General features: G+C 44.2%; 1 protein-coding gene across 3 annotated transcripts in view; it reads right to left on the bottom strand.

Moving 5' to 3' along the window:
• The window catches only part of LOC110526111 (zinc finger MIZ domain-containing protein 2), an 88,566-nt gene that overhangs the window by 19,902 nt on the left and 53,033 nt on the right, over nucleotides 1-15,631 (bottom strand). For all 3 annotated transcript variants that reach the window (XM_036980389.1, XM_021606739.2, XM_036980390.1), the window contains exons 5-16: nucleotides 15,196-15,376; nucleotides 14,434-14,658; nucleotides 13,760-13,969; nucleotides 13,478-13,576; nucleotides 13,052-13,226; nucleotides 10,974-11,115; nucleotides 10,317-10,527; nucleotides 9,993-10,098; nucleotides 7,719-7,876; nucleotides 7,336-7,403; nucleotides 7,151-7,219; nucleotides 6,613-6,857 (exon numbers count right to left, since the gene is read on the bottom strand). In XM_036980389.1, the coding sequence (XP_036836284.1) occupies nucleotides 6,613-6,857; nucleotides 7,151-7,219; nucleotides 7,336-7,403; nucleotides 7,719-7,876; nucleotides 9,993-10,098; nucleotides 10,317-10,527; nucleotides 10,974-11,115; nucleotides 13,052-13,226; nucleotides 13,478-13,576; nucleotides 13,760-13,969; nucleotides 14,434-14,658; nucleotides 15,196-15,376 (1,889 nt within the window). The remainder of the gene's footprint in view (nucleotides 1-6,612; nucleotides 6,858-7,150; nucleotides 7,220-7,335; nucleotides 7,404-7,718; nucleotides 7,877-9,992; nucleotides 10,099-10,316; nucleotides 10,528-10,973; nucleotides 11,116-13,051; nucleotides 13,227-13,477; nucleotides 13,577-13,759; nucleotides 13,970-14,433; nucleotides 14,659-15,195; nucleotides 15,377-15,631) is intronic.

The following is a 15,631-nucleotide window of genomic DNA, read 5'->3' as shown; positions in this document are numbered from 1 at the left end:
TCAAAAAATATAAATAATTTCTAATAGTCTTTAACTTCTTGGTGACAGAGGGCAGTTTTTTCACGTCCGGATGAAATGCATGCCCAAATTCAACTGCCTGCTACTCATCCCCAGAAGATAAGATATGCATAGTATTAGTAGATTTGGATAGAAAACACTCTGAAGTTTCAAAAACTGTTTGAATCATGCCTGCGAGTATAACAGAACTTATTTAGCAGGCGAAACCCCGAGGACAAACCATTCAGATTTTTGTTTTGAGGTCACTCTTTTCAATGGGCTTTCATTGGGAATCCAGATTTCTAAGGGACCTTCTTGCAGTTCCTGCCGCTTCCACCGGATGTCACCAGTCTTTAGAAATTGGTTGAGGTTTTTCCTTTGTGTATTGAAGAAGTACGGCCATCTTGAACGAGGGTCACTTGTAGTTTACTGTTAGATAGAGGCGCGTGACCAGAAAGCTAGCTACAGTTTATTTTCCTCCTGTATTGAACACAGATCATCCCGACTTCAATTTTAGCGATTATTTACGTAAAAAATTCCTAAAGTTGTATTACAAAAGTAGTTTGAAATGTTTTGGTAAAGTTTACAGGTAACTTTTGAGATATTTTGTAGTCACTTTGTGCAAGTTGGAACCGGTGTTTTTCTGGATCAAACGCGCCAAATAAATGGACATTTTGGATATATATAGACAGAATTAATCGAACAAAAGGACCATTTGTGATGTTTATGGGACATATTGGAGTGCCAACAAAAGAAGCTCAAAGGTAAGGCATGAATTATATTTTTATTTCTGCGTTTTGTGTCGCGCCTGCAGGGTTGAAATATGCTTCTCTCTTTGTTTACGGAGGTGCTACCCTCAGATATTAGCATCGTTTGCTTTCGCCGAAAATACTTTTTGAAATCTGACATGTTGGCTGGATTCACAACAAGTGTAGCTTTAATTTGGTATCTTACATGTGTGATTTTATGAACGTTTCATTTTTATATTAATTTATTTAAATTTGGAGTCACGTCACATATTGTAGGCCTACTGTAGGCGACATGAGTCTCACTAGTGTTGAGTAATGTGATGTTATTTATTTAAAAAGCATATTGAAGTTAGAAGCAACAGCCTACAACTATGTAAGCACCGTTTCGCACTGCTCTGAGACAAGCATGGGGACTGGTCTTGATGAATCAATGAGATGTTTTATTTTTCACTGAATCTCCGTTTGGGTATTGGTTAGATTAGAATTAGAAAATTAGGGTGTAGAAATGTTATGCTCTTAGTGTAACCTTTATTTAACTAGGCAAGTCAGTTAAGAAAAAAAATCTTATTGACAAGGACAGCCTACTCCTTCCTCCCCGACGGGGAATTGAACCCCGGTCTCCCGCGTGCCCGCACGACACAGGTATTCTTTAGCTCAATAGCCCAGTACTGTAATCCTGACCATCACGTTGTACAGCGGCATATTTTCTGTTCCATCCTAACGGAAACCCAGAGAGTTTTTCGTTTTTTTCTTGGAATAGAACCACCATAATATGAATCAAATTAATTAAGCAAGTACCAGTGAAAAGTATGGTCACACCTACTCATTCCAGGGTTGTTCTTTATTTTTTACTATGTTCTACATTGTAGAATAATAGTGAAGACATCACAACTATGAAATAACACATATGGAATCAGTTAAGAACAAATTCTTATTTACAAGGACAGCCTACTGCTTCCTCCCCATCGGGGAAGTGAACCCCGGTCTCCCGCTTGCCCGCATTCTCTAGTATAGCCATTATTGAAGGCTATCAAATGCTTCTCAAAGATGCGCTCTGGTGGTCAAACTAGCACTAACAATGGTACCAGTGGTTCACACTTAAATGTGCCATAGAATTCTGTAATTTATGCATATATATTATAGAATTTATGCAAGCAGTGCTGCAATACGCTGCTACTTTTAAAGGAGGAACCACTGTACATGGATGCACTTTCTAGATAGGTTTAGGATCTCATACTGAAGCTTATAGAGACCCCCAACTGGTGTTAAATAAAACAATATAGATGCAAGCATCATGAAACCGACCAGTTTTTTGGACCTAACTTGCTTACCACTTTTTCCATGTGATTTCTTTCTTCACAGATTCCACGAAATTATCACTTTTACTCTTACCTACATGCACATATTGCCTCAATTACATCATAACCCTGCACAATGACTTGGCACCGAGTCAACTCCTTGTATATAGCCTCGCCATTGTTATTTTATTTTGTTACCATTTCTATTGTTTAGCAAACTTGTATTACTTTTAATTCTGCATCGGTGGGAAAGGACTTCTTAGAGCTGCGATCCTGTTAACGGGGATAAACATCCAGGGAAATTTCAGAGCGACAAACTAAAAATACAACATTGTAACATTAAACTTTCTTGAAAATTCAAGTGTCTTACATCCTTCAAAATATTAGAATCTTGGTAATCAAACTGTGTTTTCCAATTTAAAATAGCTATTACAGAGAACAAATACCATGCTTTTGTTTGAGAAGCGCAATCAACAACAACAAACTTTTCCCGCCATGACAGGTTTGACATATTCACATATGAAGGTAACATTATGACTTACATTCTGATATCTTGCTCTTATTTCTCCTCCTGAGGGTCCCAATGATCAAAGGAAGTGCAGTTTTCTTTGATAAAATCCATTTTTATAGCCTAACACGAAACATTTTGTAAACCGCTTGTGTCGTGAATTCCATCTCTATCAACTTTTGACGAAGCATTCAACGTAATTACACACACTAAACAATCGTTTATCTAGTCATGGTTGGTTTCATTGCAATCCTCTGGATGTTTGTAACACAGCCATACTTGATTGTTCTTTTTGCGGGGCGTATTGAACGAAATTAACTGATTTGAAGACAACGAGCAATGACCTCATTGCGCACCAATAATATTAGCAAAGTTTTGTTGATTGACTGTATTTCTGCCCAATGACCACTGATCTTCTTGAAATCTAGCTTGGTAGATAGCCAATGAGCTGAGGTAAACGCCAGTATGTGATGGTTATGGGTTGGACCACCATCACTTATTCGTAAACGCACGCGTGACGAACTTCCATTCGCCATTGACCATCAGACTTGTTGCAGTCACGCGCAGTATTTTGGAAAGTGTTTTTTCAACGATTTCATAGAACACATCATGGCGCATAAATCAGGAAAAGCGAAGTCCAAATCTAAGTATACAGATTTGCACCAGATTATAGAAGAAATTAATCGAGAAAGTGAGACAGATTTGTTGTTTGAAGAATCTTTGAGTGAGCATAGTTATGACTCAAACACTGAAGATATGTTTCTGCAAGGAGAGGATATAATCCTGGACTGGTAAATGCTAATGGCGTTGTTTGTAATATAATTTGATATATTTTTTTGCTAAAATATTATTAATTATTATTTATTTTTTAGCAATTTATAGAAATATAATCAGTAATGAAATGTGTGATGAAATGTGTAAAGTACACATTGGCTATACATAGTGTGTGTGTGTGTGTGTGTGTGTGTGTGTGTGTGTGTGTGTGTGTGTGTGTGTGTGTGTGTGTGTGTGTGTATATATATATATATATATATATATATTCCATGTCAGACATATTTATTTTCTATTTTTTATTAAAATGGAATGGAGTAGAACAGCAAACACACACATGGCCACTGTGCCTGCTGCTCCACTCCACTCCCATATGAAATAGCCGTTGGGTGCTGTTGAGGGGAGGGCAGGCCCACAAGAATGGCCGGAGTTGAATGGAACAGCACTTCACCTTAGTGACTGTTCCCTCTGCTCTATACAATACATATGTTAATTTTACGTGATGATAAAAGGCTCATATATAAATATTTCTTTAAAATGTTTTCTTTCACAGTGATAGCGACTTCGACTGGGAGCCCCCGGTGCCAAGGTGCCCATCCCCCACTGAAGCGGGTTCATCAAGCCGGACCCCTGCTGTCTCCGGCTCCACACCTACCCCCGCCCGGCCATCTAGAGGTGTGAAGACACAAACAAAGAAGCGGAGGAAGGGATGTGTGGAACCTGTTGGCAGAGAGGAAGAGGGGCAATGGCACTCTGTGCTGGAGGAGGATGTGGAGCCACGTCCTCCAATATTCAGACCAAAAAGGCCACCAGGACCTCAGCTGGACATGACCTTAAAATACAGACCCATGCAACTTTTTCAACTGTTTTTCACCCCGTCAGTTGTTGATTCCCTGGTGTGTAATACAAACAAATATGGGGCTAAGAAGCAAGCAGGAAAGAAAGAGGCATGGAAGCCCATTTCCATGTCAGACCTTTTCTGCTACCTTTCACTGGCCATTTACATGGGGCTGGTGAAATTAAAAACCCTAAAGTATTACTGGAAAACATCCCCACTCTTTCACCCCCACTGTCATGTCCTCTACAAGGTTTCTAAATATCTCATGGGCGCTTCACATCAGTGACCCAGAAGTTGATGAGGAGAATGACAGAGGGGAGAGGCACCGCAAGGTTTGACAGGCTCTGAAAAGTCAAACCTCTCTACCCCAGCATGGTTGCCTGCAAGACCCATTTTCAGCCCACCCAGAACTTGTCCATAGATGAGAAGATGGTAGCCTCAAAGGCCGGAATTGGCCTAAAACAATACATGCGTAACAAACCAACAAAATGGGGTTACAAGCTGTTTGTTTCTGCTGATTGTGTGTGTGCATACACATGCAATTTTTTGGTTTATGAGGGGAAAAGCAGTTTTGCGACTGGTAAGGGACTCAGTTACAATTCCGTCATGGAGTTAATGGATTTTCAACTGATGGGGAAGGGCTACAAACTTTGTGGACAACTTTTACACAAGCCCTACCCTGTTTGCAGACCTGAGGAAGCTGGAGGTGTGGGCTTGTGGCACTATTCGGACCAACAGAGTGGGCTTTCCGAAGACAAAGGTGAACGACATGCCTTAGCGGGGTACCATGCGATGGATCCGTGAAGATGGCCTGTTGTTTGTGAAGTGGATGGATACCAGAGAGGTGGTGATGTACTCCACTATCCACAAGTCCTTCAGTGGCGATCACGTCGTCAGGCGTGTGAAGGACACTACTGGGGCATGGACCACCAAACATTTCCCCATTTCTGCAGCTATCAAGGATTACAACAAGGGCATGGGAGGTGTAGACCTATCAGACGCACTGATAGGGTACTACAATGTTCTCCACAAGACAAAGAAATGGTACAATACATTGTTTTACCATTTCATTGACATTGCTGTGGTGAATTCCTTCATCCTGCAGAAGGAAATGGCGAAGAGCTGTGCACAGCCCCCCATCTCACAGCTAGCCTTCAGGGAGCTGCTCATCCGGGAGCTTGCTGGCTATAGCACAAAGTCCACTGCATCACATTCTGCCCCCTCTACCTCTGCCCCCTCTACTCCTGCCACCAGTGGTGTTCATATGCCAAAGTTCATAACTGCAGGCATGAATGTGCCTCAGGGCCAAAAGGGCACAGCATGGAGGCGTCGTTGTGTTCTTTGTCACATGAAGTCCCCCATCACCTGCACCACTTGTTTGGTTTGCCTCTGCTTTACAGCAGAAAGAGACTGCTATGGGACATGGCACCAGCAGCAAAATATTGTGTAGAGGACTGAGGGTCTTCCAAAGGGTCTACCCCTGTTTTTCAAAATTTTAAAAATTCAAATTTATATTTTAAACATTTTTATGTAATTTTTTTTGTGTGTTAGAATTGCTTTTTGATATGTTGTATATAGTTATTTGCACTGTTGTATATAGTTATATATAATTTCACCAATTCGGCCACTTGGGTACATTTGGGTAACTTGTGTGGGACACCTGGGTGACTTCATGCAAAATGTCATGTAGCTCACCCATTCCTGATGTTATCAGTCAAAACTTTGACAACTACAGTTGCCCTCTTGTGTTATCCATCAAAATTATCCCCAGCATCCTATCTGACTGTTTGGCTATTCTAGTACATGTGAAAGATGATGCTACAACAATAAAAAAACAGAACACGTATGCTCTTTCTTTCTCTTTTCTTCTACCAGATCTATTGTGTTATATTCTCTTACATTCAATTAACATTTCCACAAACTTCAGAATGTTTCCATTCAAATGATAACAAGAATATGCATATCCTTGCCTCTGGGCCAGAGCTACAGACAGTTAGATTAGGGCATGTCTTCAGGCGGAAATTGAGAAGAAGGGATGCAGCCATAAGAAGCTAAGTAAGAATTTGACAGTAAAGTCTACACACCTGTTGTATTCGGCGCATGTGACAAATACATTTTGATTTGATGCATTGATGATATTTGGTCACAGAATACATTTATGTATAGTTTCCTAGAAACAACAGGTGGCTCAACTAACACTTTGGCTCGACTTAGCCAACTCTCCCCTATACCATTCTGTTTGTGCTGACTTTCCACTCTTTTCCAGTCCTTTTACTGCCATACACGTTTGGCAGTGACAGATTCCAAGGAGTGGAATGCTAGCAGAAATCAGGTTCTGGATTTCAGGCTACTCTGGAAGCCCATAAAAAAAATACTTAAAAAAAAAGTGGATATGGAAGTGAAAATGGCACCACACTTCCCTACCACATGAGAGGAGTTAGGTCAGTCTACCTTGGCTGGGGTAGTCCGGAGTACTGCCGTTTCCCCCTGCTGGCATGGAGGGGTAGGGCGATGAGGCTGGGCCCAGGGAGGCGATCATCTCCATGACACTGGGCAGGATCATGTGACTGGGGCTCAGGGTGCGGCAGCGCTTCAGTGCCGGACCATCCGGCTCTTCTTTGATGTGAAGGTCGGGTTTGATGGGAACGGGCTTCCAGCTGCACACCGGGTCAATGGTAATCTCCTCATACTCCGAGCTGCGTGTGTGTAAAATTCAGAGATGAACGTTTTAGATACGTAGCTGCAGATGAAATAGCACCGTATTCTTTATATGGTGCACCACTTTTGACCAGATAGGGCTCTGGTCAGAAGTAGTGCACCAAATAGGGAATAGGCTGCCATTCAGGACGCAACTGTGTTTTGGGTTTTGTGAGAGACATATTGTTGAGGGGATTGGGGGGATAATAGAGAATGGGAGAGGAATATGGGGGAAAGAATATTAAGCACAATCAGGTACAAGTCAGAATGACATTGGGGAGTTGGTTCTTACTTCTGAATGTAGATGAGGATCCCCAGCATGTACTGGTCCACCTCTAGACCCTCCAGTAGAGCAGTCTTACTGCAAGGGGGAAAGGACGTAGTAGTGAGCTACAATCTATTTAGGACATAGTAGTGAGCTTCAATCGATTTGAATCCTGCAAGGGAGTTATGTAGTAGTCTACTATTCTAACGTACTTGCACACAGGACAGCGCCAGGTCCCCCTCTCACAGTTCAGCTGCAGGTAGGACTCTAGGTCGAAACACTGAAACCAGGTTGAGAGAGAGTAGGATTAGCCGAAAATTCATCCAGAAACAGAAACATAATATTGATCCGTCACTCACAAACCCTCACATGACTTCCTTGGCACTCAAGAGTTGTGTAGCCTATCTCTAGGGAACAGGTGAAGGATCAACACTGGCTGTGTCTGAAGTGACACCCTATTCCCTATATAGTACCCTACAAGTAGAGCACTATTTAGGGAATAGGGAGCCATTTCAGATGCAGCACTGTTTTTTTCCACTCTGAGGGAGCAGTGTTAGTGGAGCCGATCAGTGTGGTACTGGCAAGGAGTACTGACCTGTATGTGTCTGCAGTCATGGCCTCGCGCTGGCAGCTGGATACGGCGGAAGGTGATGGGGCACTTGAGGGACACCCTGATAGCAGTCTGCTCCACCCCGTCCTCCCCATTCAGCCCCGGTGTCCCTGGGATGGTGCCGCTGCTGAAGTTCCTCTTGACTGCAGTGGGGAACGGGGGAGACAGTGAATTTAAGGCCTTTTCACACTGCATTTGTCTTAGCCTTGGGCTATCCTTAGCCCCATGCCAAGACTGTCCCTGTGTTAACTTAGCCTGTGTTCACTGAAACCAACTGTCACTTTTCTGGAGTAGAATATTGAAATTAGGTAACAATGGAACTCTGCCCTGGGCTAAGGCTGGTGCTAACCCACTTGAGAATATGCAAGAGTGAACACTATCTTTGCCCCAGGCTAAAAGCTCCCATAGCTAAGTGCAGTGTGAACAGGGCTTTAGAGACCCATAGGCCATGCGGCGAGTGAAGTCCCCATTGTAGAGATACAGGATGTATTGCTATACTATGATGCCGTAGTGGTCAGTGCCTTATCGTGGGACAGTAGCGTAAAAGGGATGGAGAAATGAATGCACAGGTTTTCCAAAGGCTGCGTCGCTCATTTGGTAAAGCATGGTGCTTGCGATATCAGGATTACGGGTTTGATTCCCGCTGGGGCCCCCAATATGAATAGTTATGCATGTGCTACCGTTAGTAGCTTTTGATAAAATCATCTGCTAAATAGCAGAGTATTTAATATTTTCTAAAATTGATTAAATACATGTTTTCCTCATCAATCTACACACAATACTCCAAAATGACAAAGTGAAAGCAGATTTAAAAAAAAAATATTTCTACATTTATTACAAATAAATAATTATTTACATAGGTATTCAGAACCTTTGCTATGTGACTCAATTGAGCTCAGGTGCATCCTGTTTCCATTGATCATCCTTGAGATTTTGCTACAACTTGATTGGAGTCCACCTGTGGTAAATTGATTGGACACGATTCAGAAAGGCACACACTTGTTTATATAAGGTCCCACAGTTGACAGTGCATGTCAGAGCAAAAACCAAGCCATGAGGTTGACGAAATTGTCCGTAGAGCGCCAACACAGCATTGTGTTGAGGCATAGATCTGGGGAAGGGTACCAAAAGACGCAGCATTGAAGGTCCCCAAGAACACAGGTGGACTCCATCGATCTTAAATGAAAGAAATTTGGAACCACTAAAACCCTTCCTAGAGCTGGCCGCCCGGCCCAACTGAACAATCGGGGGAGAAGGGCCTTGGTCAGGGAGGTGACCAAGAAGCCGATGGTCACTCTGACAGAGCTCTAGGGTTCTTCTGTGGAGATGGGAGAACCTTCCAGAAGGACAAACATCTCTGCAGCACCACTAAATCAGGCCTATATGATAGAGTGGCCAGACAGAAGCCACTCCTTAGTAAATGGCACATAAGTGTCTCATTGGAGTTTGCCAAAAGGCACCTAAAGGAATCCCAAACCATGAGAAACAAGATTATCTGGTCTGATGAAACCAAGATTGAACTCTTTGGCCTGAATGCCAAGAGTCACGTCTGAAGGAAACCTGGCACAATTCCTACAGTGAAGCATGGTGGTGGCAGCATCATGCTGTAGGGGTGTTTTCAGCAGCAGGTCTGGGAGAGTCAGGATTGTGGGAAAGTGCAGAGATCCTTGATGAAAATGCTCCAGAGCGCTCAGACTGGGGCAAAGGTTCACCTTCCAACAGGAAAACTACCCTAAGTACACAGCCAAGACAGCGCTGAATATCCTTGAGCGGCCCAGAACACGATCGAACATAGAGAAATAGCTGTGCAGCGATGCTCCCCATCCAACCTGACAGAGCTAGAGAGGATTTGCAGAGAAGAATGGAAGAAACCCCCCAAATACAGGTTTGCCAAGCTTCTAGCGTCATACCCAAGAATACCTTTTTTATACCATTTTCTAAACACATGCTTTTGCTTTGTCATTGTTGGGTAGTGTGTGTAGATTGAGAAAAAATATAATTTAATCAATTTTAGATTAAGGCTGTAACGGAACAAACTATGGAAAAAGTCAAGGGGTCTGAATACTTTCCGAAGGCGATGTATACTACTAAAAGCTTATTCAGACTTTGCAATAGATTTGAGACAACTGAGAATGGCAAATGGTGGTACCAGAGGTAGTCCTAGTTCAAATGCAAGGTTTCCCTTGTAAAATAGATTTTATATCTCAATGGGAGTTTCCTGATTAATTAAAGGTTCAATAAATAAAATGCCCCACTCACTCTTAGTGACACAGTGCTCTGCTGGCAAAAGCCGTTTCTTCATCAAGCCCTGCAGCACCGAGCGTACTGACGGCCTGTGGACCAGCTGGAGCACAAACAGGTGAGACTGCAGGTAGCAAGAGCGAGGGGTAGAGAGGAGGAGAGAGACAGCGAAATAGATGTTTGGGATTAGAGATTATCAGTGCAATAGTGAACACTCTACATAGAGGGCAACAGGTTTGACTGTGCCTCAATTTTAACTGTGACGTGAAACTTGCAGAAGAGTTGATTACAATGGTGAAACTCCATTCAACAGAGTGTAGGTGTGTTCTGCAGGACACTTACACAACAACAGGCTGTGACCGTGATCTGGATGGTGTTCCTCCCGGGCTGACACACTTGCTTCAGGTACAGGGGCTTGTGGGAAGTCTTGTTGTCGCCACGCTGGATGGTGAGGGGCGTGGCGTTAACGCTCACCTGCACCGACGCCGGCCAGTTGGTGTTCATCTGACGGTCCTCATGGTGGTAACACTTAAACTGGAGCTCCAAGTCCGGCCTGCGTACGGTACACACACGCACCCACACACGCCAAATCATCTACAACAGCAATATAGTAGTATAGTATAGCATGGTTTAGCAATAAGACCCGAGGAGGTGTGGTACTGCATATGGCCAATATACTACGGCTAAGAGCTGTTCTTGCACGACACAAAGCGGAGTGCTAGGACACAGCCCGTAGCCGTGGTATATTGGCCATATATCGCAAAACCCTGAGGTCCTTATAGTTATTATAAACTGGTTACCAACATAATTAGAGCAGTAAAAATAAATGTTCTGTCATACCCATGGTATACGGCCTGATATACCACGGCTTTCAGCCAATCAGCATTCAGGGCTCGAACCACCCAGTTTATAATATAGCACAGTACATTGCAGAATAGCAGGGTATAGTACAGCACAGTACAATCCAATATATAAAATGAAGAGCAGCAGAGCTCGGACCTCATCATGAGGGTCTTGTAGACGGAGTCGCGCAGCTGGAAGACGTGGTTGCTGACGGCCAGGTTGTGCTCCAGGCGGAAGGGTTCCAGCACCACGCCATCTCGTACGGGGAAGGTCAACCGCAGGTCATCGCTGGGGTTACCTGATGAGCAAAGCCAGGCGCAATCAATTAGCCACCATGTCTCGTTGTTAGACCGTCTAAACACACACAACACTAGTTTCTCTGTTTTCTGGAGGCACCGTAAATGCAGAGAAATGATGAAAACAAAGACTTCATTAACCACGTTTCCATCCACAGTTTTTATGCGAGTAATGTCATACCATATAAAAATGAATCACGACAGTTGTGATGGAAACAGGAATTTTCGGTACAAATGTATAAATCCCGATAGATAATTTGTTCATTCGACATGGTGGGATCTTTTTGTGTCGGTAAAATGGCGGTGGAAACGCATCGATGCGCAAATAACAAATATTGATATAATAACCATGATATTGAAGTAAACTTGAAATCACACGTTGACATGGTGTGTGGTCCTCCCACTACGACTCCGGAAAACATGCAGTTTAAATTAGGCTACAGATGAAAAATGATGATGAACTTCCCAGGGTGCTGAAAGTGCATGGTATGAGCGTGATGCTCCTTTCCAATAAATGCTGAGGGTCTTATTCTGGTGACATGATGATCAATGCTTGACTGCCGTTTAAAAAAATATCCATAATCTTATCCATAATCTCATAATGTAGACTAGCCTACCCGCACTGTATCGGAGTCACGGCTAGATGGGATCCTGTTTTTTTGCCAAATTAACGTCAAAAGAGATTTTTTTTTTTTTTGCATTTTAACGTGACGTTAATTAGTCAAAAGCTAGATCACTTCTAGCCATTACCCTGTATCTACGAGCTGCTGGCTAAAGCACACGTGCCAAGACCAGAGTAGGCACTTTTTCTATTTAACGCAACAGTTTTTGTGACAACACATAGAACATTAGGGGGAAAAAAACGTAAGCCAAAAATGCACATTGTGTGCACTACGTCAGCACGCACAGTCAGTTTGGTGGAAACACACCACTGGTGGGGAAAATGGACTTATTTTCTTTATGTAAATTTTTGAAAATTTGCATGAAAATCTGTCACCAATTGGATGGAAGCCTAGCTGATCGTGGACTTCAGGAAACAACAGAGGGAGCGCCCCCCCCATCCACATCAACGGGACCGCAGTGGAGAAGGTGGAAAGCTTCAAGTTCCTCGGCGTACACATCACTGACAAACTGGAATGGTCCACCCACAGACAGTGTGGTGAAGAAGGTGCAACAGCACCTCTTCAACCTCAGGAGGCTGAAGAAATTTGGCTTGTCACCTAAAACCCTCACAAACTTTTACAGATGCACAATCGAGAGCATCTTGTCAGGCTGTATCACCGCCTGGTACGGCAACTGCACCACCGCGACCGCAGGGCTTTCCGGAGGGTGGTGCAGTATGCCCAACACATCACCCCCGGGGGCAAACTACCTGCCCTCAAGGACACCTACATCACCCGATGTCACAGGAAGGCCAAAAAGCTAATCAAGGACAACAACCACAAGAGCCACTGCCTGTTCATCCTGTAATCATCCAGAAGGCGAACTCAGTACAGGTACGTCAATGCTGGGACCGAGAGACTGAAAAACAGCGTCTATCTCAAGGCCATCAGACTGGCCACTTTAATAAATGGAACACTAGTCACTTTAATAATGTTAACATATTTTGCATTACCCATCTCATTTGTATATACTGTATCCGATACTATTCTACTGTATCTTATTCTATGCCACTCTGACATTGCTCGTCCATACATTTTTTTATTCTTAATTCCATTCCTTTACTAGAATTGTGTTTATTGGGTATATATTGTGTATATAGTGTAATTTTTTAGAAATTACTGCACTGTCGGAGCTAGAAGCGCAAGCATTTAGCTACACCCACAATAACATCTGCTAAACACGTGTATGTGACCAATAAATTATAATTTAGCTACTGAGAGACGAGGGATTTCCAAAGCAAATTCTGTGTACGAGTGTGTCATGTTTGAGGGTTACCTGTGGGGAGTGGTGGGGGTAGGGAGTTCGTGTTTGGCTTGATGTCAGGCAGGAAAGAGGGCTTGACATCATGGCCAGGAGACATGTAGGGGGGCACCGCACTGCCTGGGGTTATGGGAGGGGTGGGGTTTCCAAGAAGGGGAGAGCTTGGATAACCAGGCATCACCCTGCCCGGCTAGGACACAAAGAGAATGAGAGTAGGGTTAGGTTGCTGTACTTGGAGGACTAAAAATAGTAGTAATGTGCTGTGCTTTGAGATTTTGACATTCAGATGCAACATAGGTCTACATCTCTACACACAAAGAGAAGCCTGGTCCCAAATCTGTTTGTGCCGTCTTTCCAACTCTTACGGCCATTGGCAAGACAGCACAAACAGATCTAGGACCAAGTTACACAAAATCATAATGAGGTGGAATGAGTTCTCACCCCATTGACTACAGTCTGGTTGAAGGTGTTGTAAACTCCACCGACTCCCCCGGCCACTAGTGCATTTAGTGTGTTGCCCTGTCCATTGAACTGCTCCGACTGAAAGGCAAATCGCACAGCACTGGTTTGTACTCTGGACTCTAGTTTGGGTATTATTACAGTAGCCAGCCAGGGCATACACACACATAGGAGGGAGGGTGTAAAAACAGTAAAGCCCAGCAGGCTGTGTAACAGACAGACAGGAATAGGGGTTCGACAGATCGTGACACTGGATAGTGTTACCTTGTAGTACTGTCCTGGGTGAGCTGGTCCCGAGGGGTACTGGCCCATGTTGCCCTGCTGCATGGGCATCTTGTGGCCTTGGTAGGACGGGGAGGTGGCTGAGCGCTGGGGTCCCAGGCCCCCATGGTACTGCATGGGCTGCCCAGGGTAGGGCCCCTGACCAGGAGCAGGGCCGGCCATGCCTGGACCATACTGCTGTCCGGTAAAGCCCTGAGGGAGACACACAGAGGGGGCAAAATGGAAACGAGATATGTGTTGACCTCAAAACAAAACTGGGCACACAATTATATTTCTGGTATGATGAGGAAACAAACAAATGAAAGCTATAATGTTAGTGAGATAAACCTTACCAAATAAGGAAGTTGCGCTTACTTGAATTTTAAGCTCGCGAAATTACACTTTTGATACCCAGCATTAATTGGAGGCTTTTACTTGCTAAAATGTGAAGTGACACCTGGCTATTATAAGAGAATGGCCCATTTTGGTGAAGTTGGACAGTGTAACCAAAAACAACTACCTTAACGGCAAACTCTATATCAAGCTTAATAAAATGGATGGACATAGGTGTTAAAATAGTATTATAATTCACACGGTATATTTTTTACTTATGGCTGTCAGTCTACAAATGGTTTGCATTAGAAAGTATGCGAAGTCATTCGCCGGGAGAGACTCACCTCAGCATTGTATGGGCGTTTGAGTCCCTGCTGTGGCCTGGGTGGTCCATGCTGAGCCCCGGGGTAGCCTGGGTGCTGGGGCATCCTCTGACCTTGAGGGGCACCGTACATGGGCCCCATGGACGGGGGACGAGCGGGACCCATCCCTGCCGGGGACATGCCAGGGGGACCTCGGGGGCCCGGGTGTTGCATGAACTGTGTGTTGTAGCCCGCACCGCCACCCATCTGAAAAGTCCTCTAGGTTAGTGTGGGCATGTTATGGCGGGTGAGATAAAGGAAACAGAAGTCACTTTGATGTTCTGTTTTCACTGGTTTACATGGTTATAATAACGTATAAATAAGGTCCATATTGAGCAGTGTTGCAAAGTCGAAGAACTTCCCTCTGTTAATTAAACATGACATAAGCCACACACTCCTATAGCCAGCAGGGGGTGCAGTATCCACTCAGACCAACAGAGGCCACCATTTTGGTTGGATGTTTCTGCACAATACAGGAGTCTGACAGGCAACTCCCATAAGGTGTTTGTGTCGCAACCCCTGGCTTGTGGTCATCCGAGACAATAGTAATACTATAGCAGAGAGTATGCACTACAGAGTAGGATTAAGTTGTCCCTAGACTCTGATCTTGGGTCAGTTTAGCATTTTCCCCTGTAATGGTTACGGTTAGGATTTGGGGGAAGGCAAGCTGATCCTAGATCTGTACCTATGGAAAAATTCACTCTAGAGCATGTACTACATTGCCCTCCCTACCTCCTTCCTTACCTGGCCGTAGTTCATCTCCTGGTTCTGCTTCTCCTGGATAGCAGCAACCGTTGCCGTGGCTGTGGCTGTTGCTGTGGCAGCCGCTGCAGCCACCGCCGCCGCCGCCGCCTGGGTGAAGTCGGTTTGAGGGCGGATGCCGTGAGGGGGCATGCCCATAGACCCCCCTCCGTTATTGGGGTAACTGAGGGGACAGAGAAATGGTTGTTTCAAAATAAACCAACCTGGAAATAGTGTGACTCCAGTATTTCACACACAGGTACATGTTCCCCCAGTAAAACAGTAACTGTTCCGTATTACCAGAAACCATCATACTCTTGGCTACTATACAAAGACTACAGGAGGACTACTATACAACATGTATGTCTGGTAGCTAATTCATTCTGTTTTGGTTTGGACACTTGTCCCTTGTGCTCGGAGGGAACAGGTCCAGCTATTC

This window comes from Oncorhynchus mykiss, chromosome 6, assembly GCF_013265735.2.
Source record: "Oncorhynchus mykiss isolate Arlee chromosome 6, USDA_OmykA_1.1, whole genome shotgun sequence".
Lineage (NCBI taxonomy): Eukaryota > Metazoa > Chordata > Actinopteri > Salmoniformes > Salmonidae > Oncorhynchus > Oncorhynchus mykiss.
Note: the sequence above shows the minus strand (reverse complement) of the source record. Positions and strands in the feature narration are given on the sequence as shown.